The sequence below is a fragment of the Hetaerina americana genome, unplaced genomic scaffold, assembly GCF_022747635.1.
Source record: "Hetaerina americana unplaced genomic scaffold, ioHetAmer1.1.p SCAF_3, whole genome shotgun sequence".
In the NCBI taxonomy this organism is placed as follows: Eukaryota; Metazoa; Arthropoda; class Insecta; order Odonata; family Calopterygidae; genus Hetaerina; species Hetaerina americana.
Window position 1 is genome coordinate 4,797,690 of NW_027286874.1, and position 25,065 is coordinate 4,822,754.

General features: G+C 36.8%; 1 protein-coding gene across 1 annotated transcript in view; it reads left to right on the plus strand.

The window, feature by feature from the left end:
• The first annotated feature begins 1,040 nt into the window (after positions 1-1,040).
• The window catches only part of LOC139690387 (transmembrane channel-like protein 7), a 34,010-nt gene continuing 9,985 nt past the window's right edge, over positions 1,041-25,065 (plus strand). The window contains exons 1-14 of the mRNA XM_071587817.1: positions 1,041-1,152; positions 1,468-1,567; positions 1,644-1,775; positions 4,091-4,286; positions 5,453-5,600; positions 6,548-6,699; positions 6,780-6,859; positions 7,491-7,597; positions 7,912-8,060; positions 13,362-13,512; positions 15,519-15,711; positions 18,284-18,501; positions 21,534-21,643; positions 22,323-22,482. Of these exons, the coding sequence (XP_071443918.1) occupies positions 1,519-1,567; positions 1,644-1,775; positions 4,091-4,286; positions 5,453-5,600; positions 6,548-6,699; positions 6,780-6,859; positions 7,491-7,597; positions 7,912-8,060; positions 13,362-13,512; positions 15,519-15,711; positions 18,284-18,501; positions 21,534-21,643; positions 22,323-22,482 (1,845 nt within the window). The 5' untranslated portion in view covers positions 1,041-1,152; positions 1,468-1,518. The remainder of the gene's footprint in view (positions 1,153-1,467; positions 1,568-1,643; positions 1,776-4,090; positions 4,287-5,452; positions 5,601-6,547; positions 6,700-6,779; positions 6,860-7,490; positions 7,598-7,911; positions 8,061-13,361; positions 13,513-15,518; positions 15,712-18,283; positions 18,502-21,533; positions 21,644-22,322; positions 22,483-25,065) is intronic.

The following is a 25,065-nucleotide window of genomic DNA, read 5'->3' on the forward strand; positions in this document are numbered from 1 at the left end:
TTCTAAATGATACGACTTGCTAACCAGCCAGTATCATACAATATAAGTTATATTGTTATGCCAGAAATATACATGCAAAAGCAAATCCAGAAATGAGATTTCATTGAATATAAAGAAAATTTAAGAATAAGTTTACCAGCAACCTTTCTACTTCATATACATTGTTATTTTTTGTATGAAGTTCTTAAGCCTGCGATGTCAAAAAGTGCTCGTTATTTTTTAATATAGTATGCAAAGCTTAAATAAACAGCCCAAAACAATGTGTTGATTCTGAAGATTAAAAATATGTACCAAATATTTCTTCACAGAAAATCATTTTGAATATGTGTATTAAATTTGCGATGGAAAATATGAACACATAATTTACTTAGCAAATTGCCCTTTTGCAAGTTACCCTTATTTATTAGTAGCAAAAACCTTATTAAGGTGGGAGGGGCATTTTTATATATGATCAAAAATATTTTTCCCCCAAGGAGAAAAAAACCGAGTCGCACTAATTTTTACCATAAAATACCTTTGTAAACAATTCCGCAAATGAGGATCGTTTGGCATTGAAATTTGTTTTAAAACGAGGGTCAAAGTAGCTCTTTTGATTTTATTAGAGCCAAATATACTTCCTGGGGGGGCTGCCCCTGTAATGTTTGAACCTTGCATGCTAGAGTGCCTCCTATGCAGATTTGTGGAATATTTCTCGAATAATATATCGACCTATTACGGATATATTAAGCTATATTTAATGAAGCGTATTTACATGGTTTTAAAAATGCCTCCATTTCCTTAAGGCGGCACCATAAAGACAAGAAGGCATCGATAACGTTGGCAAGGTCAATCGAATTAAATTATAATCTCCTGGTATATATCATTGAGTTCAACATAAATATTCAGATGGATTATCATTTCACATAGGTTAAATTTCAGTGGTTCCACCGGAACTAAATGCTATCAATTATATATCTTTGCTACGCAAATGGTGTTTTTTTTGTTAATTTGAAGGTTGGAGCTAAATATTTTGAATGTTGGCAGCCCTCGTATGTAAACATGTTGAAGAAGTTTAAACCGGTTCGGCAATAATATTGTTATGGTCATTTGCAGAAATTGAGTCATTCGTGGGGAAACAAGTATGAACAAGCCCTCATTACATCAATTTTGACGGTACATATGAATAGAATTTGTATAAATCTTATGTGTGAAGACGATGAGAAAATAAGGCGTGTCACATCTAAATTTGGAAGTAGATTGGAAAAGCGATGTAAATTATTTTGAAACTCGCTTTTGATAGCTTTAAATACAAATAAGTTTAATTTGTAATTAGACTGCTTTTTATCAAAGTATAATACGATTTAGTCGGGGAATGGCAATGCATGAATACTCGCATTAAGTTATGATGTTAATTAACCATGGAAGTTATTAATTTTAGCGTGAATTGTTTGAACTCAGTAGTGACTTATTGAATGTTTAAATTATTAGGTCATCGTGCCAATTAAAATTTCCAGCTTCAGTTAATTAAATTCTTCAGAGATGAGGAACCGATACCATAACAAATCCGAAACAATACCTCTAGAACAAGGTTTGTACTCCTTGATTTGAATGGTTCTTGTTTTCTCTGCGTATGAATTGTTTTAAATCAATCTCAATATTCCCAGTTGAAAGCGTATCTTCTGGGGAGTCCTCTTCAAGCAGAGAAGCAGAAACATATTTTCAGAATGGACATCGGTCGCTATCGATGGATGCCGGCAAAGGAGAGTTAAAAAATGATGGCCCACCTCGGACATCAAGTAAGCCTATGAGCCATCATCTTCATAATTTCCAAACTTATGTTTATAGTGCATAGGTGTGCGCTATAGTTTTAGTTGTCGCGGGGATTGTACGTACTAAATTTTTTACAGTTCATGTTGTAGTAAAATGCCTGCCACCTTATCTCAGCAAATCCTTCGTATTTTTTACATGAATGTTTGAATTTTGATTTAATGATTGATAGTGAATAGAAAGTGGCAGCACAGTCAAATTTGCCTTTTTAGGATCGAATGCTTGAGGCCTCTCTGACATAAAGTGAGATTTTGGGCTGCAATGAATTTAGTTAGAGTGCGATTAAAATCAGCAGGAAAGTGAAAACTTTAATCGTGGTATTTTGACCAACAAGGGTAATCCTCAGCAGGGATGGTTGTGTAATGCAGAAACAATATCCGAAGTTAGGTCATCTCGATTCAAGACTTTTCCCGCAGCTATCCCTGCATTATTTATATTTTATTACATTTTTATTTATTTTAAAGCGGTGGTTATCGAAAAACCTGGAAAAGAAATAATAGTAATGGCAATGTTTGCCGTGACTAGCATAACTTTTCCTTTGAATCAAGTTGAAAATCCCTGGACATTAACCTTAGGTATAAACATTTAAACAATTGACTTAATAAATAGAGCGAAGGAATCCCTGGGGTTATTGTACACTTAAAAATATTGGCATTAGGCAAAAAAGTTTTTATTAAGAGTTGATGATTTCAGGTGTTGACTGTCAGAATAAAATTGATGAAAACTTTAATATAGAGCCTGCTTTTGTACAGCATGGAAATTGGTTGTTGAGCCAAGATGATAGCCATAGATTTGTGGAGGCTTTTGAAATACAGGTGTGAAGAAAGATGGGAGAAATGAAATGGACAGAAAGGGAAAAAATATAAAAAGTACTGGGCAAGTTGAGGAAGGAGAGATTGCTGTTGGAGGAAATCCAAACGAGGCAGGAAAGGTGGTGGTGCTGAGTTTTGATTGGCAATGGGATGTTGAATACTGTGATTCAGAGCTTAAGGCTTAAGAGGTAGAGGAGGAAAATGATAGGCATGTTGAAGTAAAGGAGTTGGAAAAATTGGGAACTGCAGGAGAATATTGTATGGTAGCATCTTAGGCTGTGTTTTGTTAAGTGAGGCTTGGAAATGTGTTGGTTTTCAGTATATGTCTATCTAAAACTTACCTTTACTCTTTGGCTGGATTAATAATAATTCAAATCTGACTTGTGACTGTGGTTTATAAGCCATCACTTTCATCCATCAGATGGTAAATAGCGGGCCAATCTCAAGTTGTAGACATTATTTGCAAAATAGTGTACTAAGGATGCCTCATGTCTTGAAAACCTTAATTTTCCCCGATTTTGAAAGTTTCTGGAAAACTTGGAAATAATTCTGGCAAACTACGTAAATATCTTGTAAACTTGGTACAGTGACAGTGATGTGCCCTGTCCTGGGCACACATCATCTTGCAGTGATGTGCCCCCTTCTTGCATCTCCTATGACAATCGTCAGGGACATGCAGTGTTCACCATACACAGCAGACATGGAATGATGAATATTGCGTACGTCAGTACTCTGTCACCAGGAAACAAGCCATGCCTCTCTGCTTTTCTTTGCTTGCCTCCATTTCTACAGTTGGACAAACAAGCAAGACCAGTCCGTGCTCCAACAAGGACATAATCCAGCAACTATGTGCACCTGTGAGTTGTCGCTATGCAGTTCTCTTACCACAGTGATGGCAGTAGTGATACGTAACAACTGTGTTGCCACCTTTTGTGCGGACTTTGCAATTGCAATTGTGCGGTGGTTGTTCAATTTTCATTTGACTGCCCCCCCTCCTATATCGATAAAATTAATGGAAACCATTAATCACTGCTAGAAGCAGGTCATCCTCCATTTAAATTTCAGTACAGAGACTGATAAAGAGACTATGCCAGTCAAATGCCTCTGCATAAGATTAGAACTTGAGATGTCAGATTACTTCAAGCTTGCAGTAGATAGAGACTCATGAAGGACAAAAATTATTCAATCAAATATGTGGCCAAAAAAACTGTGAGGAAGGAAGATATTGGAACAGGATAGCTTTAATGACTGCTGCAAATTAATTCTAGTATTTGTTTTGTTGTTAACCAAACTCATTCTTCCTGCAAAATTTTTCCATTCTGTTGTGCATGCCAGCGAGTCGAGTTTTACAGTGTGTAGTGTTCATGAAGAAATTTGTTGTCACGAATAGTAAAGTATAACAGTGAGGATCCTCTGCTTTGACTGAGCTGGTTACTTAATGGTAATAATTTTATTTTCCAAATGGGGACTAGAAATCTCATCGCAGTCAACTCTGGAGCTGAGGAGACGAAGATCCAGCTTGGGATATGGAAGGTGCTTCACTTTGCCATCTCGTCGTCCGTCTTGCGTGATGCAGTCAGTTGACTGCCAAGCTCAGAAGTTATACACTGTTATAGAGGGAGATGATGCCCTCATGGAAGACAATCCACTCTCCCAGCAGATGAGAATGTAAGGACCCTTTTCATTAATCCCCTAAGAATTTCAAAGCATGCACATGGATGTGAACTTGATCTTTGGTTGGTGTAGCAATGTTAGAGTTTATCTTTCTAGTCATGGGACTGTGTACTTGTGATACCATGGGATCCTCAATGGGTACTTTTATGTGTGATTTGGTATGTGATACTTGGTGTTCAAACTCGGTATTACAAGTGGTTTTCAATGTTTGCTACCATATCTGATTTTGCCTGCAATGGTCTGCTTTGGCAGAGAACAGTTTCACACACCTTTTAGTGTTTTCTTCTTGTAGTGCTTTACTATGTTGCAGATGAATGGATATTAATTTTTTTCATGGGAAAATATAGCAAAAAAGTTCTAAATGAGAGCAGTAGCCATTCATTTTTGGAAATCATAACTTAAGAATATGAGTTCATTTTGAGGGCAATTCAATAAAGTGTCAGTAATAAATTTTTTCTCTGAATAATTTGCTGTGCTATAATTTTACTTTATAAATTTTTAGCAGAATGTGAAATACATATGTATGTGGTACAAGTGTTAATCATTTAATGTGGACTTTGAGTCGTTAGAAGTTGAATCATCAGCCTAGACCGATGTAATACTAGGGAAGACTAATGGAGAGTCTCCTATTTTGCATATAGTATATGCGAATGAACTTCACTTGTGTGTTATACAATACCTTTAGTGGTTATTTTTATGTCATTTTAAGTAATATTACACTAAGGGAATGAAGAATCTTGTTAAGAACAGGGACTATTGCCTGCAGCTGCAAGTTTTCTTGTCAGAATTGAAAATTGTCTGTTTGAATAAACCCATAATCTCACCAAATATTTTCTCTTGTAAATTATTTTGTTGCTGTTAAATTTGACTGGTTTACAAAATACGGTTGCATGTAATAAATTATTATTATACTTATTGCATATTATTTAATGGTATTTGTAATGTTTTCAATAGGCAAAATAGAGAGTACAATGTTTCAAAATGGTACAAATGTGTGGCAAAAGAAAAATGATGACATGGTGAGAATTGTAGCACACTTTCTGGCCGGTGCATTGTTTCTGGAAACATTGTGAAGTTGAATTCTTATAGACTTTATTTTCTGTGCAGTACATCATAATTGGAAGTCTTATTTTCTTTTAAAATGAATTCATCCTTTCCAGTGAAACCCTGAGAAAAATGGCAGCCTCATTGACACTTAAGAGATCAATAAAGCACAGACTTGGCACATCAATTAGCTTGAACCCCAAAAGATCGCATTTAAGTTTAAGGAAGAGAATGAAATACTTCATCAGTATGAGTTTCTCTAGGGTATGTATATATTTGTTTGCATTTATGTTTTTTCTTTGGAATAAGCAACTTAAGTTCATTCATGGAAGTGATACATACAAAGAGTATTTTTATTATTCATGTCATGATAGATATACACCGAAATTTCTCTATTTATTGACCCAAAATTTACCCGAAATCCTGGAATTCATGTAATTAATGTCCTGGATAGCTGTTCATTTAAATAAATTTATGGTCCTGAAACCTGAAAAATAACTAAATGGCTCATGATATGAATAGGGATGATATGACATAGGGATGATATGACATAGGGATAGAAGTACACCTAGTTATGTTTTTGCATGCTTCTGAAGCAAGGTTAGTGGAGAAGAAAGAAGGGTGCATATTCCAAGCAGGAAGAAAGTTTCTTTTACTGGGGCTCAAACCACAGACCTTCGACCAGCTGGGCCAATACTCTTACCATTTAGCTGCCAAGGAACACATAATTAACACTGAAATCTATGAAGTTTTATGTCACCAAGCGCCCTTTGTTTTTATCCGTTTTGGTTTTTATCTGCACCATTCCACCTTTGTTTTTTCTTTCTCTTTCCCCTGTACATATAACTTGTATGAATATGATTTTGCTGTTTGGTGGGTTTTCATGTTTGAGGGTGTAAAATATCACTTTAAATAACTGATAGTTAATGGAAACTTATTTGAATGGTTGAATTTGGATTGTGAAATCTTTAATTTTCAATAAAAATCTCAGTGACAAGTCATATTACCTACTAGGTGGCCTGTATCTAATGCTAACCCTGGTTATAGAGAAAAACATCACCCATAAATGGAATTAAATAGGGTCCATGTCTTAATTCATCTTGAAATATTTGTGTAATTATGCACTTTTGTGATTTAAGAAAATTCTATCATTTTTTCGTGACATTCTGTAATCATTTCTATTTTTTTTATCATTTTGTAACTGCTTGCAGTTTAAAATGTGGATGAAAGATGTCGTTTATGTCATGGAGCCATGGTATGGAAGTATCAAAGTCATTGAGGGGCACTTTGGGACCAGCACTGCCACTTATTTTCGTTTTTTACGATGGCTCTTTGTGATCAATACGGTGGTATTTATAATGAGGTAAGTGCAACCTCCCTCTTTTTGCCCTGGTTGTTTTCATCCTTTCGGAAATATCTCATACGTGATATTTGGTTTTACAGCTTTGGGTTTCTGGTCATTCCACAATTACTTATTCACCTTTATAAGCCAAGTTTTGATCAGAAGAGCATCACAATAGAAGGTAAGGCATAATCGGTTGCTGTTGTTTTTACTTTGATTGATTTTTAATTGAGCCAGTTGGCCTACTGAAGGGTTCAGTCTGTAAAAATTATATTTTGACATAATTGCCTACACTTTTGTGGCCTCTCTTGGTGGAAATCGTGATTTTAAATAATTTTTCACTCAAGCATTCTGGTTTGCTACAGACCTAAGAATAGACTCTGACTTGTGCACTTGCTTATTTAAAAGCATGTATCATGCAACAGCTTTGAGTGCATCAAATATGAGTTTGTTATAACAATTTTAATGTGCTGTCATGCATTGAGGTGATGCTATTCGAAATGGTGTTGGCCTCCGAGTTTGAATATATGCGGAGGAGGGGGTATAGGGGGTATGTGTGTTCAGCCACAAAGAAACTTTCTCATGCTGTTTATGATACTTGCTGTGACTCTAGAGAAACATTAAGCCAAAAAATACTCCAAAAGCAGTCCACCTCAGAATCTATCATGGCGTCCACTGTGAAAGACTGGTCCATGGCCTCACTCGATACTTAGCCAAGATGTTTAACAAAACTACATGATTTTGTTATTCATGGGACTTCTGTGTATTTTTTATGTAGTAACTTATTTTGTGCAACTTGCTTTTATTTCAAGGAAATTCAACAGTCATTCCTGAATTTAATTTGATTGAACCAGAAAATTCATCAAGCCCATATGATGCAAATACTGAGTTTGCTATTGGAAATTTGTTGACTGGAGAGGTGAATTACCCTTATATATTCCTGTGGAGGTTTATTTGAATTAATGGTAATCTCTATCACACTGAATGCCTGTCAAGATAGTACTTATTTCACTGACTTGATGTGTCATTTTCACTGATAATATTTTATGTATTCTGTTGCATAATTCATTCATGTTTGTATTTGGGTGTTAATTTTTAAAATTTTCCATTAGCATTCCAATATAGGATTTAAATAAGGTAGGAAATATTTACAAAAGATAAAATTGCCAAAAGTGTGTTGCCTCAATTTTTTTATTGCATAGAATTTCAAATATGAATTGCATTTTTTTGCAGGGGTGGCTTGAAAATACTGAGTTGTATTATGGTTTCTATGCCAACCAGTCTGTATCTTTACTACCAAAACTCCACTACAGTATTCCTGGAAGCTACATTTTTACAATGGTTGTCTGCTATGCCTTGATGTTCATCATGGTTGCTAATAAGTATGTTTATTATCTATTTCTCTATGTTGATATGTGTTTCTTTGTGAATTTTACTTTAGAATCTTAAAGATTAATCTCAAAACAAATAATTTGTGGAATGAATTTGCAAATGAACACTTGTTTGTATCTTAGCCATTTTAAAGTGTGATAAATGAAAGATGCAACTGGATGTCACATCTGAGTGATAGTTGGAAGAGTAGCATTTGAAATAGCATAATCTCAAATGACTTTGTCACATTTCATTTCCAAACATGCATATGTTATGATTGGTTGATGCAATCATATAGCTGGGTCATGATAGTAAATATGCACATATATACATTGTCTGCCCAATATATACGCGAGCTGGTGCAATCTGACGGCCATGGCACGCAGACTATAGCCCCGCCCACTTGCGGCATTAGTTGCCTGAGACCCAATGAGACATCTGTGCTTGGCGAATTGTCAAGCTGTGCACATGGTGCCTGTTATGTTAGTTTATGCTGCACTTCTTTTTACTGTTTGTCGAAAATGACAATTGACAAAATCACGGAGCAACGAATCAACATCAAGGCTATGGTGAAGCGCTGTTAAAGTTATCAAGAAATTACTGAAATGTTGATAACTGTTAACAGTGGTAATGCTTTGAAGAAAATATACATTTTTAAGTGGATTATATCAAACCAAAATATCAAGAAAAAGCTTATTGTGAAAATCAAAGTCATGCTCGTGGTTTTCTTTGACGTCGAAGGTGTTGTTCATTGTGAATTTCTTCCTGAAGGGCAAACAGTAAATGCTGAGTTCTACCTAACAGTTCTCAAGCATTTGAGAGATCGCGTGCGTCTTGTGCCACCAAATTTGGCTCAAGGCGATGGATGGATCCTTCACCATGACAATGCACCTATACATTCAGCATTGATTGTTTGCCAGTTTCTGGCAAAAATTCAATCACCATCCTTTATCATCCTCCTTATACGCCATATCTCGCCCCCTGCGAATTTTTCCGATTCCCTAAATGCCCATCCCTGGGAAGATGTGGACACAATAAAGCAAAAACGATGAGACAGCTTAAAAGCCTAACTGCCGAGGACTTCCAAGGGTGCTTTAATAAACAGTGGAAAAGAAGATGGAATAAGTGCATAGCAACGAATGGAGAGTATTTTGAAGGGAACACAATCGATGTAGACTAAATTTTGCAAAATAAAGTTCCTGTAGCCTCAGTTCGCGAATTTATTGGACAGACCTCGTAATTGTTGTTTTTGATGGTGCCATTTGTTCCAAGAATGTGATATTTTGAATCACTGCACTTGTCTGAGCATGTAGTATTTGCAAAATAATAAAACCTAAATGGATGTATCCATACTCAAGAAAGAAGAAATATTTTCAAAAGTCCTTTAATTATGAGGAAATTAATGAGGAAAATGTTAATTAAATGATTATGCACAAAGTTGAGCCCGGAACAATTGAATAAGGAAAATGTTGTTTGATTGGAAATGGCTGAATTTTGCAATTAATGATTGTAAGGTTATATCCTGGAGAAAGTTGCTTCTTTTTCTCAATTAGGCTCTGTGTATTCTCATATATCCAAAAAATATAAAATATGCCAGCAAATGTTGGATCAAGTTAAAGTATATTGATTGGTGGATATTTCTTTTAAATTTGTGGCAAAGATGCTCTCACCAAAAAGAAAAATACGCTGAAGACAGGAGGACTTTCTTTTGCCTTGAAATTTGATGATTTTGACTACTCCAGCTCTCATTTTTCCTGTATTTTCCAAAAAAAATATTGTATATATATATATATATATATATATATATATATATATATATATATATATAAAATATCTTCGAAATGGAACGCTCTTCGGCGACGCACAAATATTTAAAAAACAGATTTAGATTATTAGAATATAGAAACACAAAGAAAGGACACTCACAATTTGTTATTTGACGTTTCGACAGCACGGCTGTCATCTTCAGAAGTTGTATATATACATATATATATATATATATATATATTCATATATATGTATATATATATATGTATATATGTGTGTGTGTGTGTATATATATATATTTTTATTCATCTCACAGTAAAACAAAAAATCTGTAAATGTCTCATATATACTATGCTGGGATAGTTTCTGCTAATCATCATGAAGGGTTATCAAGTAGAGAATTAGTTTGTGGTAGCAGCTTTGCAGTCCATTATTTTTTTCCATTCTACCAATCTTTATTCCGCCATAGTTCTTTGTACTGGCATCTTCTGTTTACTGCTTCTCATTGTTTATCCTTGGCCTTTCTCAGCAACCCTTCCTATCTATGTTTCATTCAAATTTGGCTTTTATGAAGCTATTAACCTCAGGATTTCAGTCCTGTTCATTTCCCTCTACTTCTTGTGAATGTATTTACCTACTACTTGAAGTACTTCTGCATTTGCTACTCTGTCAATCCATTTTATTTTCAACCGTCTTCCAAATTTCAGTGCATCTTAGCCATCGCTTTAAATTTTTCTCTGCCTCTGGTATCATCTATTTCTCATGGTTGTTAATGAATTACCTCTTCATATAAGTTCTGGTGAACCGCTCATTATTTTAAAGTATTACTTTTTGCTGTTTCTTCTGATAGATAGTCTTTTTTGACATCCTTATGCTTACTCAAGTCTGATTGCATCGTGTATTTATATTGATATTGCTGCCATGGCTATCTTCGTACAAATAGGTTCTTGGGGTCCGATTAGTATGGTATCACTATTGATCATTTTAGCTGCTAAATGCATGCATGTATTAAAAAAAGGAAATAGTTTATATTTTATAAAATCATGATGATATATTCTCATCAATTGCTATGATAAAGGAGACCCAATTGCCATTTCTAATGCTTTCTTTATCAAACTATGCTAATATATGAGGTCTGTTCAAAAAGTATCGTGAACTTTGAATTTCTGTGGGTTACGTATATTTGATTTTTTTGGCGTTATGTATGCTACTTATGTCGAAAAGTTCGGCAATTTTGAATGTTCCGTTAATTTTTGACAACTGTTTTGCTGGGATATGCTTTGGCTTGTCTTCAATTTTTGCTTGTTCCAAAAAATGGATCAAAGAATCTGTATCAAATTTGTCTGAAAAACGAAATTAAGTGCGCGGACGCATTTCGAATATTGACTGTGGCATGTGGAGAACCTACCTTGGACCAAAGAAACATTTATCGGTGGTACAAAATGTTCTCAGAGGGCCGAGGAGATTGGAACTACAAAGAGCATGCTAGATGCCCGTCAACAACAGATGCAAACATTGATGAAGTGAAGAAAATAGTACAGGCCAATCGTCGAATCACCGATAGAGAAGTTGCCGAGGACCTAAACATATCGACCATTTGATTTTTACCAATGATTTGGGCATGACACGGGTCGCCGCAAAATTGTACCAAAATTGCTCAATTTCGACCAAAAGCAGCAATGAAGTAAGATCTGGTGCTTTCCCGGCGTATTTGATTCGTGAAGGATTCTCGGGTCTTCCACTGGGTCAAGGGTTCCATATTGGCTGACGTTTCGATGCCCGACTTGTGCATCGTCTTCAGGGTTGATGGCTGCCATTCCGTATTTGGCCGTCTTATATACCTGAGCTCCCGCCTCAGGTGACCTGTGATTGGCCCAAGGAGGGGGGACCTCCTGATTGGTCGCCGGGCAGTTGTGGTCTGTTCCTTCCTTTCTTTACTTGGTTTAGCACCGGTTTCCATGCATTGCTGAGGGAATAGCCGGAATCCCTATTGAAATTATGTCCTGCCATTTTAATTTCAATTGATTCTTTGACTATTCGGTCCCAGTGACCACCGGCGCGGGCAAGTACCTTCGTCTCATTGAAATTGATGGAGTGATCCATCGCGATGCTGTGTTCGGCGATGGCTGATTTTTCCAATTGTCCCAGGCGAAGGTTTCTTTTATGTTCTTTTAATCTTGTCTCAATTGCCCCGTCTCTCCGATGTAGACATCTCCGCAGGCACACGGGACTTGGTATATGCCTGGGGTCTTTAGGCCGATAGGGTCCTTTGCTCTGACGAGCAAATTTCTAATTTTTCCCGGTATACAAAGGATACTGGCGAGGCACAACATCGAGGCTATCCACAAACCACCTGGGGTCTTTAGGCCGATAGGGTCCTTTGCTCTGACAAGCAAATTTCTAATTTTTCCCTGTATACAAAGGATACTGGCGAGGCACAACATCGAGGCTATCCACAAACCAAACGGCTAAATACGGAATGGCAGCCATCAACCCTGAAGACGATGTACGAGTCGGGCATCGAAACATCGGCCAATATGGAACCCTTGACCCGGTGGAAGACCCGAGAATCCTTCACGAAAAGCAGCAATGCTATGAAAACATTGTTAATGAGGTGTTGGACTCTGTCCGTGACGACCCAAATTTGCTCTAGAGGGTCATAACTGGTGAAGAATCATGGGTTAATGGTTATGACTTTGAAAGTAAAGCTCAATCATCCCAATGGAAGCTGCAGCACAAGCTGTGACCGAAAACAGCATACCAAGTTCGGTGGAAAGTGAAAGTTTTGCTGATAGTTTTCCTTGATTGCAGGGGCATGGTGCATCATGAGTTCTTGTCACAGGGTAGCGCGATAAATAAGGAATGTTACCTGCAAGTTATGCGCAATTTGCGGGATGAAATCCACCACAAATGCCCGGATTTGTTGAAGAACAAGATTGGCTTTTGCGCCATGGCAATGCCCCTGCTCACACACTGGTACTTGTGTGCGAATGCTTGGCCAAAAATAACACAATAATGATGCCGGAGCCACCGTATTCCCCAGATCTGGCCCCCAGTGACTTTTTCTTGTTCCTGAAACTGAAGAGGCCAGTGAAAGGATGACACTACGCTACGATTGACGAGATAAAGACTGCATCGAAGGAGGAGCTGAACAAGATCACAAAAAATGATTTTTTGAAGTGCTTCGAGGATTGGAAAAAACCTTGGCACAAGTGTATAATATCTAATGGGGATTACTTTGATGGGGACAAAATAGATATCTATGAATAAATAAATAAATTTTGGAAAAACACAAAAGTCACGGTACGTTTTGAACAGACCTAGGAAATGATAGAAATTTATAACAACCCAATTATTTAATGCAGCTAATGTTATTAAGTCTCAGGCTATGCATGTTACTCTAAAAATTGTGCAAATATTATTTCTGTGTAATGTTAAGTGAGCTCATTGAATATGGTTAATATTACGTCTTCTTGGGTAGTGCTCCAAAGTCTTTATTTCTCTGATTTTCGGCGCTCATGTTGCTGGTGTCTTGGTATTTTTAGCGCTGCAAAAGCTTACAGGAAGAGCTACATTGAAACTGGAAGTGTGGTGAAGCACATGTACTCACATAAACTGTTTTGTGGATGGGATTTTGGCATTGCCACCGAGCAGGGTGCTCTTTTGAAGAGGCAGAGCATTGTGAATGAATTCAAGGTAAAACATTTTTCATGTTTAGTTGTGGAGGCATTATCAATGTGCATATATGGTGAGGGTAGTAATGATTTTTTATATTAAGGCATCATAGTATCAGCAAATAAAATAATTCAGGAAATGAGTGCATATATTCATGGTTGCTTGGGTGGTGTGGGTCCCACACTCCCTGCTTTTTGTATTTGCTTTCGCCCTCATTATTCCTTCTCGTAGACCCAATTTTTTGGCACTTCGCATTTATTATCCAGTGTGCTGTAGACCTCAAACTAATTTCTTTGATGCACCCAAGAGGGCCTCTAATTGGTCCAAGCAATGATCCACACTTACTCTGTGATGCATCTTCATTGGCTCACTCAAATTTAATCTCAGGCCGCCATTCATATTCCATTTTACTATCTGCAACATCCACAGTATTGAGACTCTCAAGTGTCCCTTGGGTTTGAATTTTATGAGCTAATTTTTCCATTCCATTAGAAGGGCATTGCCTATCCAGTAACCTTTGAAACTATTCAAGTTGCATCCCCTTCAATTTGGCATAGGTAGATGCTCAGAGTTGGGCACATAGGTGTGCTTTTTTTAATTTTATGCTTTATTAAAAAAAAATATCACTTTATCATGAAATTACTTAACATCTAATGGAATTATGAATCGAATTGTTTTTGATTATTAGTTTTCTTAGGAATGAGTGGGTGTGATGCTGGAGGTGAGATTACGACATCTATATATGTACACTAATTATTTGTGTCATTTATAAAAAAATATGAATGACCTAAATATGAGAATTAATCTGTTGAGTTATTGTTATGGTTAGTCTACCATTTAAGGTAGATTTTGGATGGACACCAACTGAACAATGATAAATTTCTTTACCTCTCCTAACTGAGCACATCTGGTGCCACACATTGAAATAAACCCTTCTTGGATGCCGCATTCTTCCTTCCATCCTCCACTTATTCCCTCTAACATCTGTATCCTATTCCTGCCGCTTCCATACTTGCCAAACATTCTCCCCTCTATATTGCAGTCTTCAACAGCCCATTGCCAATTCATATCCTCTGCCCTCTCCTTTCATGTCTCCTTTGGATATCATCTCTAAACCCTCTGACTTATGCCTATCATCTTGCTTCAACAAACATGTTTCCAGGCCATAAAAAACCACACTCCACATTAAAGTTTCAAAGAGTCTTTTCTAAATGTAACACCTGCTGTTCAACTTCCCTGTTATAAATTCCTTCTTCCTAAGGAAAGCTTTTTTGCTTAATGCAATTCTTCTTCAAAATGATGGAAGAACTACTACTGTGTCCATCTTATTCCAAAACAATTCCGATATAGGAAAAATGTTTCACCTGTTTATGCTCTATTTTTGTGTAACTTAGCTTTCCTGTTTCTTGAAAGCATTCTTGCAAGTGTCTTTGACCATATCCTCCACCAATACATTAAAAAGCGCATCATAATGGGCACCCCTCTAGACCCACTTCTTAACTCTGCCTATTCGGACTCTCCATCTGGCACTCAGTCTGAGACGTGTACATGCACTATATACTCCTGTTTCTGCAATACATAGATTAAGTCTACGGTTCAATGATAGTCAGCCATTTAGTAGAAAAGTTATAAATTGATTGCCATTGTGTATTAAGTCATTGTGCAGATCAGTCTAATTTAGTGTAAAAGAATATGTGTAAGCTATTGGATGTGAATGTGAAGTTAGGTTAATTACTATAGTTAATAATATTGGCTTTAGGAATTAACCTTACTTCATATTTTAATCGGGTTTGTGGCTTGATAAAAGTAAATTATAGCCCGTTAAATTTTTTTTTGAAAATAGGTGCATTTAAAAAAGACCTATAATTGTAAGAAAATTGACAGAGACTTTTTTCAATATTTTATCATTTTAGGAAATTCTTATATCATAGTATGTTATCAGTCCAAGGGAATGGGGAGTAGTTTAAGTAATTGCATCAATTTCAAGAGGGAATAATTTGAAACTTATCATGTGCATTCATTTTTAGGAGTTGCTGCAAGAAGAGGCAGAGAATATTTTGAAGGGGCACAGCCCTACAAGCTGTATGGAGACCCTGGCAACCCTATCTTTGAGACTGATCACCAATTTTGTCTTCTTTTTGGTCATATGCCTAACCGGGTGGCTAGTTTGGATGTTGCTCTCTATTCACAAGACGTGGGATGTAGCTGGTGACACCATTGGTAACTATATCTTGGGGGTTTCAGCCACTAGTTTTTCATGAACTTTGACCTGTTTCCATTTTCCTTTTTTCAGTTGTCTTGTTCTTCTGTTAAAATACTCTCTAATTCAAAGAAACTACAGTCTCGTTATCACTCAAAGAAGGGATCCCTCTGTTGAGTCAGAACTATTCTAGTGAAGCCATATTTTCGTTTAGTATTCTGCAAGATAGAATAAACTTCTTATATTTGGCCAAAACAAAAGCATCTATTTTGATGGTAAAATCAAGTTTCCTCCATAGATTAAGTAAGGCTGTTGCAAGCCGTATGTTGTTTACAGTGATTTTTGTTGATTATAATGATTGACCCTTTGTTCCGGCAGATTTTGAAGGTGTAGTTTTTAAACATGAATTGCTTCAGTAAAATTGTCATTATTTTCTTAAAAATTGAAAATTTTAAATGTAATTTTGAATGTAATACTCCCAGAAAATTTTAGAAATTTATCTCTGCGTGTTACTCCATGAAACATTTTCCTTTGTAGAGTGGAACATCACAAGAAGAGCACACATACCTTGTCTCCTTCCTAATTTTTTTTAGGCACAATCTTTTTGTATCTTCTTGTTTGGTATTTTTTCTTTCTTTGCCTACAATAGGAATGAGACGATGTTTACTAAGGTCTCTTGAGAGATGATGTGGGTGATCCCTTGAAGGAACCTGCTGCATCTGCTTATCATCACTGTTGTCCACTGAAGACTCATCTGGCTCCTCTGTACTCTTGTTGTTGTAGAGCAATGGAATGCAACTTGATTCATTCATTGTTTTATAAACTCTAATAGCATTAAAAAGAGCACAAATAATAAGACTCTTCTCTTTTTTCTTCTTGCTCTTCTTTCTTAGGCCATTTCATTGTTTTTCTCATGATTGTATAATACAATAAATACATATCAGCCCTGTCCTTGGCTTTCATGAACTTATTGTATTTCAAAATGCAGATAGGTTTTATATTTGCAGTCCTGTGATCCTATTTTTCATCTGTGCATAACCCATCCTAGCGCTGTGAATAGCACTAATCTCCCTTTTGATTTTCCAAAACACCGGAAGCAATTAACCTTTACGAGAAAATGTGCACAGCACCTTTTTCATTGTTTTTGCCTCATTCTTCAACGTGGAAGGGAGCCCTCTATTTGGCCTAATTATTGTGGTTGAGATTCCTGGTGAAGTATTGTCTTCATTGGCTCTCTTATTGGAGTCACTTTCACTTATGTAGAGAGTAGTGAATTTTTAACCTTCACAGCAATATCAGAATCATTACCGCTCTCATCGCTCTTTGGGTCGTACTCTAAAGGCACATCTGACTAGTCATCAGCGCACAAATCTAATAAAATTTCTTCCTCATGCAAAGTACTCCCTTTCCTATGTGATGCTATTGTATGGAATATTCCTTTAAATATTTAAAAAAATACAGATTGGGAAAATCCTCTCACGAGGCTAATCCAACACCAAAATCACAATTCACTGGGACTCAGGGAAACAAACTGCTCAAGACATATCGAGAGAATGGACTGACTAAATTGTAAAAGAACTATGGATGATTCATTATTGTTCCCCTCAATCTTTTCATCAAATATGTTTACGTTGATGAAGCAGAGCTGAGATTGTATTCTATTAGCCGAGAGTGGAACTTGCAAGCGAAGCAGTGGTCCTTCAGGCGATAGAGATAAGGTTCCTCGCTGATGTCTCAGCTAGGGCCATGTGAATAAACCCTCAAGAAATAGTGAGGCAAGGCATTAGGGTACACAAGGAAGAGAAGAATGAAATATTACCTCCAAAATGAAGACGGACGACGAATAAGTTTCAAGCTGTTGAAATTGAAATTGTATGCCATTACAGAAAAAGTCTGGGATTTAAATACAGTTTAATGTCTTGTACTATCAAAATTACTTAACAAAATGAAAATTTAAGTTGCGACTGTTCTTATTAAACAATTAAAGGCAAATGAAAAATTACAATCAAATATGTAAATAATGCTAATTAAAATTACGAGAATTCTCATCAGCCATCTGCAACGTGTTAAATTAGGATGCCTGTAGATTCCTAGTTTATTGGGAGAGATACGATGGCTGAGGGGCAACATCCCCACTAGCCCAATGCATATTAAGTCTAGCAGCAGCACCTTATGTGAGATTAAGATAAATGCGCTACATTGCATACATTTACAATTTATTTTAGAGTTTTTTAGGAAGTACTTTTACTGAATTATTTAAACTCAGTTTACTCTGCTTACATTTTGGAGTAAAAAAAGTGTGTCTTATGAGCTGGGAAATGCGGTAATCAAAACTACAATGTACATGCTATTGACAATGTGATATGAACAGGAGATGCCGACTAGATCATTTAGGCCATTGTTAATTACATTATATTAACTTTTTTGTCTTGATTACCTCAAGTTGTAACTCCATATGTTATTCTTTTGATGCATTATGGGTGCTCAATTTTTCCTCATTTTAAATGTCATATTTTTCGATGTAATAAAATTCCTCAACCTCAATATGATTTTCAATGCATTGACTGTGATAATATGATTTGCATTCCTCAGATGTCAAAGCGAAGACTCATCCACCGACAATAACCGTGTCTTTGTTGGTCACCCTTATCCTGTTGTTGGTTCCCATGTTCTTCTCGTATATGACTCGGTGGGAAAGGTTCCGAAGTCCACGGACGGCATTATATGTCACACTTTGGAGGACATTTGGGCTGGAGGTGGTCGTGGTGTGTGTGCTGCTGGGATTCTGGCTTCACTCCCCGAACAGAAAGGTGATAGTCATTATTTTTTGTATTACCATAGGTCCAAACATCTGAGTTAAAAAAATGTCCGGCCAAATAAGTGCTTTGCTCTGTGACTCAAAATGTGAAATTTCATGCGCTTCCTCATTTTGAAAAAGGAGTAGGTAAAGGTATGGTAAAGAAATGGTATTAATGTTGTCAGAATTTTCATACTGCCTCTGGTAACCTGATAGTCAGGAATGTGGAGCAGGATTTTCACCACTGTACAAAAACATAAAAAGCATACATATATACAATGCAAATATTATCACAATATTCTCGTAGTATTTTTTTATGCTGTTATTTTTGCAGCCTAGTGAGCTGTCTTATTTGAGGACAGCAGGTGTCTCCAACCTAATTTAAAATGAAAACCTTGATATCTGGGTAAGAGAATGGATGAGGAATGTTAATTTGAACCTTCTCCTATTCTCAACACCTTAGTATCAAGGGTATTAATGCATTGCCATTGTGAACTTTCTGTAGGAAAAATTTCCCTCTTGCTTATTTTTACGTTTCCAAGTCTCTAACCTCAGGAATACCTAAGTCAAAAGTTTTCATTCGTCCCTTGTTATATGTTATATTTGTTAGGTTATTTCTGAGACAGCAACAATATGTGTTAAAAATCTATGGATGGGGAATTAGGGAAGGTTCTCTTACCTAGGTAGGTTAATTTAGGAAAAGTAGAAGGCCTAAGGTTGTGTAAGCGGGAAGGTTGGAAACAAAGTCCATATTGTGCCTTGTTGTTAGAACATTTTTACATTTCTCTTGTGGAACCATTATTCTTCTTATTTATCTTATTCATTAGTCTTATAAAGGGTGTTTATTTTAATCAGAAAATCACAGTAGCAAAGGCCACCCATGAGGTTTAGGGACCCTGGTTCAAGCAGTATGTGAGAGTTAAAATGTTTTATCCTTTGAAAAAATTTATTTTGCAATTCATTTGACACAAGGAAATATGAAAAAATGAGTCATATATCCCCACTGATATGCATCATAATTGTAATTTTACATTATATGGGGTGCTCATGGAACAGCAATGTTACAGTGAATTGTTTGCCAATATCAAACCAAGCAGCCAAGGAAGTAAGCTAGAGGAGGGGTTGACGGTAGTAGAATCCTCAGCCTAGCAATAGATGATGAGAGCACAATCAGAGTTGACAACCAGAACATAGTGATAAGGGAAGGTAGAGGGGGAACAGTATATATGGGTAATTAGAAAGGTTATTGGAAGGGAAGAAAATTAACGACTTACCTCAAAGAAACTTTTATTTATCCATGTAGTCTCCTTTTACTGTAATGCACTTGGTCCAGCCATGTTCCAATGTCGTGATCCCATCTCGAAAATTAGATTCCTTCAGATCTACAAAATACCTGTCTACTTCAGCTGTTAGTTCTTTGTTTGAAGAGGGTCTCTGTCCACCAAGTAAAATTTTGCTCTTTGGGAAGAGATCAAATCTGATGGAAACAAATCAGACAAATAAGGTAGGTGTGGCAACAGTTTGTATCTTAGTTCTCGTATTTTTGCCATGACAACGACACTTGTGTGTGGACGGACTTTGTCTTGATGAAAAAAAGACTTTCTTCCCTGCCAAACCTGGCCTTTTTTTGTGTATCTTTTGCTGTAGTTGGTCCAGGAGGTTAGTGTATAACTGTCCAGTAATTGTTTGACCAGTTGGAAGTTAATCTATCAGCAGAATCCCTTTCGCATCCTGGGAAAATGAAGCCATTGCCTTTCTAGCCGACTGTGTAGCCTTTGCTTTCTTTGTTGGTGGTGAATAAACATGTTTCCACTGCTTTGTCTGCTGTTTTGTCTCTGGAGTATAGTTGTGGGGCCAAGTTTCATCTGTGGTCACAAAACCAGTTCAGAAATCTTGTTAGCTGCTCCTAAAATGGGTTAAACATTGTTCAGAAATTTCCATTCTGATGCGTTTGTGATCCTGCATCAAGAGTTGCGGTACCCATCTAGCAGATAATTTTCTCAAATCCAATTCCACTGTTAAAATGTGATAGGTCTCTTCAGATGGCATATCGATTTTCTCAAACCTTCACTTGGCGATCCTTCATGACCGATTTATGCTCTTTTGCGATAATTTCTAGGGTAGTGGCACATTTTGGCTGATTACTACGTGGGCCATCATCTAAGTTGTCCCAACCAAACTCATTTGCCCACTCGGTAACTGTTGAATATGAAGGAGCTGAGTCCCCCAGAGTGTTGTGAAAGTTGTAGTGAATTTCCTTAGCTTTTATTATTAACTATTTAATCACTGCTTGAATCTCAATTTTTTCCATCTTCATAAATCACTACACGGGAGCAACAATAGAGAGGTGTCCACACCGCAGATCTCTTCCCAGAGTGCAGATGTGTTATGTGTTAACTCATAAAGGATTACCTGTTACTATGTGGGGAACTCATTGCGCTAGCCGTGGTATTTGGTGGTGATTCCGAGAACCTTTCGAACTACCTTCATATATTATGGGCTAAAGTAACGAAACATCAAAGCAGGAGGACTAGAGTAATTCTGAATCCAAAGTATGAACTGAAAAATCGGAATTTGTAAAGATTCCAGGTTACCTGAATAAAAATTGAAGACAATTGGACAGAAACAAGTTTAAGGAAGAACAGAGTATCAAGGAGGCATGCTTGTTGTGAAGGCTTTTAGTAGAAAAAAGTTATGCTTAAGCAAGACATTGGGGGTGGCATTCATGGGATAGAAAATGGAATTTCATAAATTTTAATGGAACAATGTGGAAAATAGGACTAGATATTTGATATATCAGTTATTTGGAAAAATAAGGGACCTCCTTTTTTAACTACTTATATAACACTATTTGGAGAGTGAAAAATCTGCCTACTCTGTTGCTATTTAATTGGAAATTTGAAATGTGGAAACTTTATGGAAACTAGACCAGTTTTTATTCACTTGATGTCATTGAATAAAAATAGGTTTTCATCTGTTCTTTTTGTTCATAAATTATGGATATTAGGTTTCCACATTTTCTAAAATATTTTTTTGTTCCTTTAGTGTTGGGAAACGTCCCTGGGGCAAGAAATTTACCGATTGGTGATCATGGATCTTTTGATAACTATCTTTGGAACATATGGTGCTCAGCTAATACGTAGCCGCTTACACATGTAAGTAGTGTTTTTTATCGTATGTTACAGTTTGTATCAGTCTAATATCATGGCTTAGTAAGGATCCATTTAGTAAATATTAGTAAATTTGGTTTGTTTTTCCACCTGTCATGGTGCACAAAGTGCATTCCTCCTTTCATAATCAGATTTTTTGTTTAGAAAAGGATTTAATAAATTGGAATCGAAATTATTTAGAAACATATTAAGAAAATGAGTTTAGAGTGCAGTTCTCAAAGCTTCCAGTCTATACTCTTTGCTCAAAGAGAAGATTCTAGTGAGAAATCTGTATTTGCCAGTCATTTGTCTGCATTTTTACAGAATATTTGTTTGTAAAGTTTTATGTTACCATATAATACTGCAATTAGTGGACTAGCTAATAGACTTTTAGCTTTGAGAAAGCAGATCCCAGAAGTTTGTTTTCTAGTTTTATTTTGGAATTTATTTTAAATGCAAAATAGTATAATTGAATAAAAATGTTGCTATCCTTGCAAGTGCTTAATTTGGTTCAAGTGTAGTCAGACAAATTTGTAAGAAGTTAAAAGAAAAACCATTAATGTAAATAAAATCTTTAAAGATTAACTGAATCATGGACAAAATGGCTGGAGAAAGATTATGTTGGCACATTATTGTTTTGCAATTGCATTTTCATGTATACCTTATTGCCTGTATGCATTTTCAGTATGGTGTGGGATACTATTGAGATGCCAGAATTTGATATTGCTCGCAACACGCTTAACTTGATTTACAACCAGTCTCTCTTCTGGATTGGCTTCTTCTTCAGTCCATTGCTGTCACTGATAATTGCTGTGAAAACCTTCCTTACATTTTACATAAAAAAGGTGAGCACTATGAAAGAGGTATGTGTAAATATAAAATGAATGTACCTAAGGTTATGAAGCAATGAAAAATGAAATAGCTGAGATCATAAACTTGAATGACACACTAGGTTTGCAAAGGGGGAGAGGTAAAAAGAAAGTTACAAGTAAGGGGAAAGATAGGGAACACACACTAGGGCCCTTGGGTGTGTTTGGAAAACAGTGACCCACTTGTACCTTAATCGCACGCACAAAATTAAAATTAATAATTAATAAAACAAACTTACAACCACTCGATCACTAGGGTGTATTACAGCCACTCTCATGAATCGCATTCACACAAACACTCAGGGTTTGCAAAGATATCTCCTATGCCAGTGACCTATTGTGTTCACACGGGATTGAAACAAAATTGAAATAAAAACCAAAAAGGAAAAGCCCAAGTTCACGTTTGCAATTACTTGAGTGTGAATCGCACTCACCCACTTGTTCAAGGATTACAAGGATTCCTTCTATGCCAGTGACCCGTCAATCACACAGATGAAGACTAAATTATAAAACAGATGTACACACGAATTTGCTCATTTATTCAATCACTCGGGTGTGTTCAGAAACAGGGATCTTTGCGATTCACGAGTACGCACTCGTTCAGGGTTTACAAGGATTCCTCCTATGCCAGGCACATTGCATTGGACATGCACAGGTCTATTGCACACAAACAAATAAAACGGATGGACACAAGTTCTCGCTCATTCACTCAATCACTCGGGTGTGTTCAGAAACAGGGACCTTAGCAACTCACACGTACTCACACTTACAGGGTTTGCAAGGATTTCTCCCATGCCATTGACCCGTCAATTACACAGAAATAAAATGAAACAGAAAGGAATTACGTAAATGCGCAATCACTCAGTCACTCGGGTGTATAAGACCTTTGTGAATTGCACACACCGACTCATTCAGGGTTTGCAAGGATTCCCCGTATGGTGAGGATCTGTCAATCACACAAATACAAACAAAAAACAAGGAAATAAAAAGCAGGGGTAGGTAAATGCCTTGAGAAACCTGACACCGGGTGTTTCGCCTGCAAATCTGGCCTCTTCAGAGAAGAATGAAATATCCGTGAGGGAGGTTTGAAAGAATGGGTCGGTGGGAAGGGAAGGGGAGGAAAAAGTGGGGAATCTCATGGTTGGACAACAGAAGAGGGGTGGGGAGAAAACAGTCCAATAGGAGTATTGGAGGTTCAGTGTGGGCAGCCAAAACTACAGCGTAGTTTTGGCTGCCCACAAGCGTGGGGAAAAGAAGGGGATGGGAGCTATGAGCTAATCGGAAGGTGGTGTCTCTCTATTTCAAAAGGCCGTGGGAAGGATTCTAAGGTTGGGGGGGAGGCAAGGTATTGTTAATGAAGGGGGAGAAGTTTAAGGAGGTGGTAAAAAGGAGATGTGTAAGTCAACGGCATTAGCAAAGGGGAAATATGCAAGATGTAATGTGTCTTTGGTTGCTGTTCATTATTTTTGTACTGTTCTTTTTAATGTGGATGCATTCATAATTGTCTAGCATGTAGTCTGGGGAATGTTTTTAGGAGTTTAATGACGTCAGTTGTGATCTTATGTCCTTCAGAGATCATATGTTGGGCTACGGAGGGTTTGTGAAAGTTCCCTAGTCTGTAGCAAGTGGCATGTTCTTTAAAAGGGGTGACGAGGCTTCTTCTGGTCTGTCCAAAGTATGAAGAATTACATTGTGGACATAAAATTTGGTATATACCAGATTTGAGAAGGGGTTCTATGGGATCTTTAGGGTTTCCAAGTAAATGTTTGACTTTGTTATTGGATGAGAAAGAGGGTATGTAGTAGTGTTTCTTGAAAATGGTTTCTAACCCTTGGGTGGATTGTGGGTGCAATGGAAGTTTTATATGTTTCTTTTCATTGGGCTGGGATTGTGTGGTGCTGGTTCTGATTAGTCTTTTTTGTTCATGTTTGGTGAATATTTTGTGAATAAGTTGTTTGGTGTAGCTGTTAGAAATGGCGGTCTCTTTCATGAATTTAAGATCTTTTTGAAAGTCTGCTTTGCTCAAGGGTACATTTAAAAGACGGTGTATTAGAGAATGGAGGCGGTGTGTTTGTGGGTTTGGTGATCGAAGGAAAACTGATTAATGTTGGTATTAGTGGTCTCCAGTGAAAATTGTATGAAAGCTGATTATTGTCTCTAGTAACAAGAAGGTCCGAAAGGGGAGTGACTTGTGATTCTCAACTTCTCATGTGAATTTAATGGATGGGTATTGACGATTAAGGCCCATGAGGAAGAATGGAGCAGTTATTGGTATCAAAAATTGCAAACAGTCACTCTTGTGAATGCGATTCACATGAGTGACTGTTATTCCTTAACACACCCTAGTGATGGAGTGATTGTAAGTTTGTTATTTTAATTTTGCACTTTTGTGTGTGATTGAGGAATAATTGGGTTTCCCAAGCACACTCATCTGACCTAGTGTGTGTTCCTTATTCTTCCCCTTACTTGTAACTTTGTTTATAACTCCCCCCCTTGACAAATCTAGTGACAATCAAGTTTACGGTCTCGGCTATTTCGTTTTTCAAAGAGGCATGAACT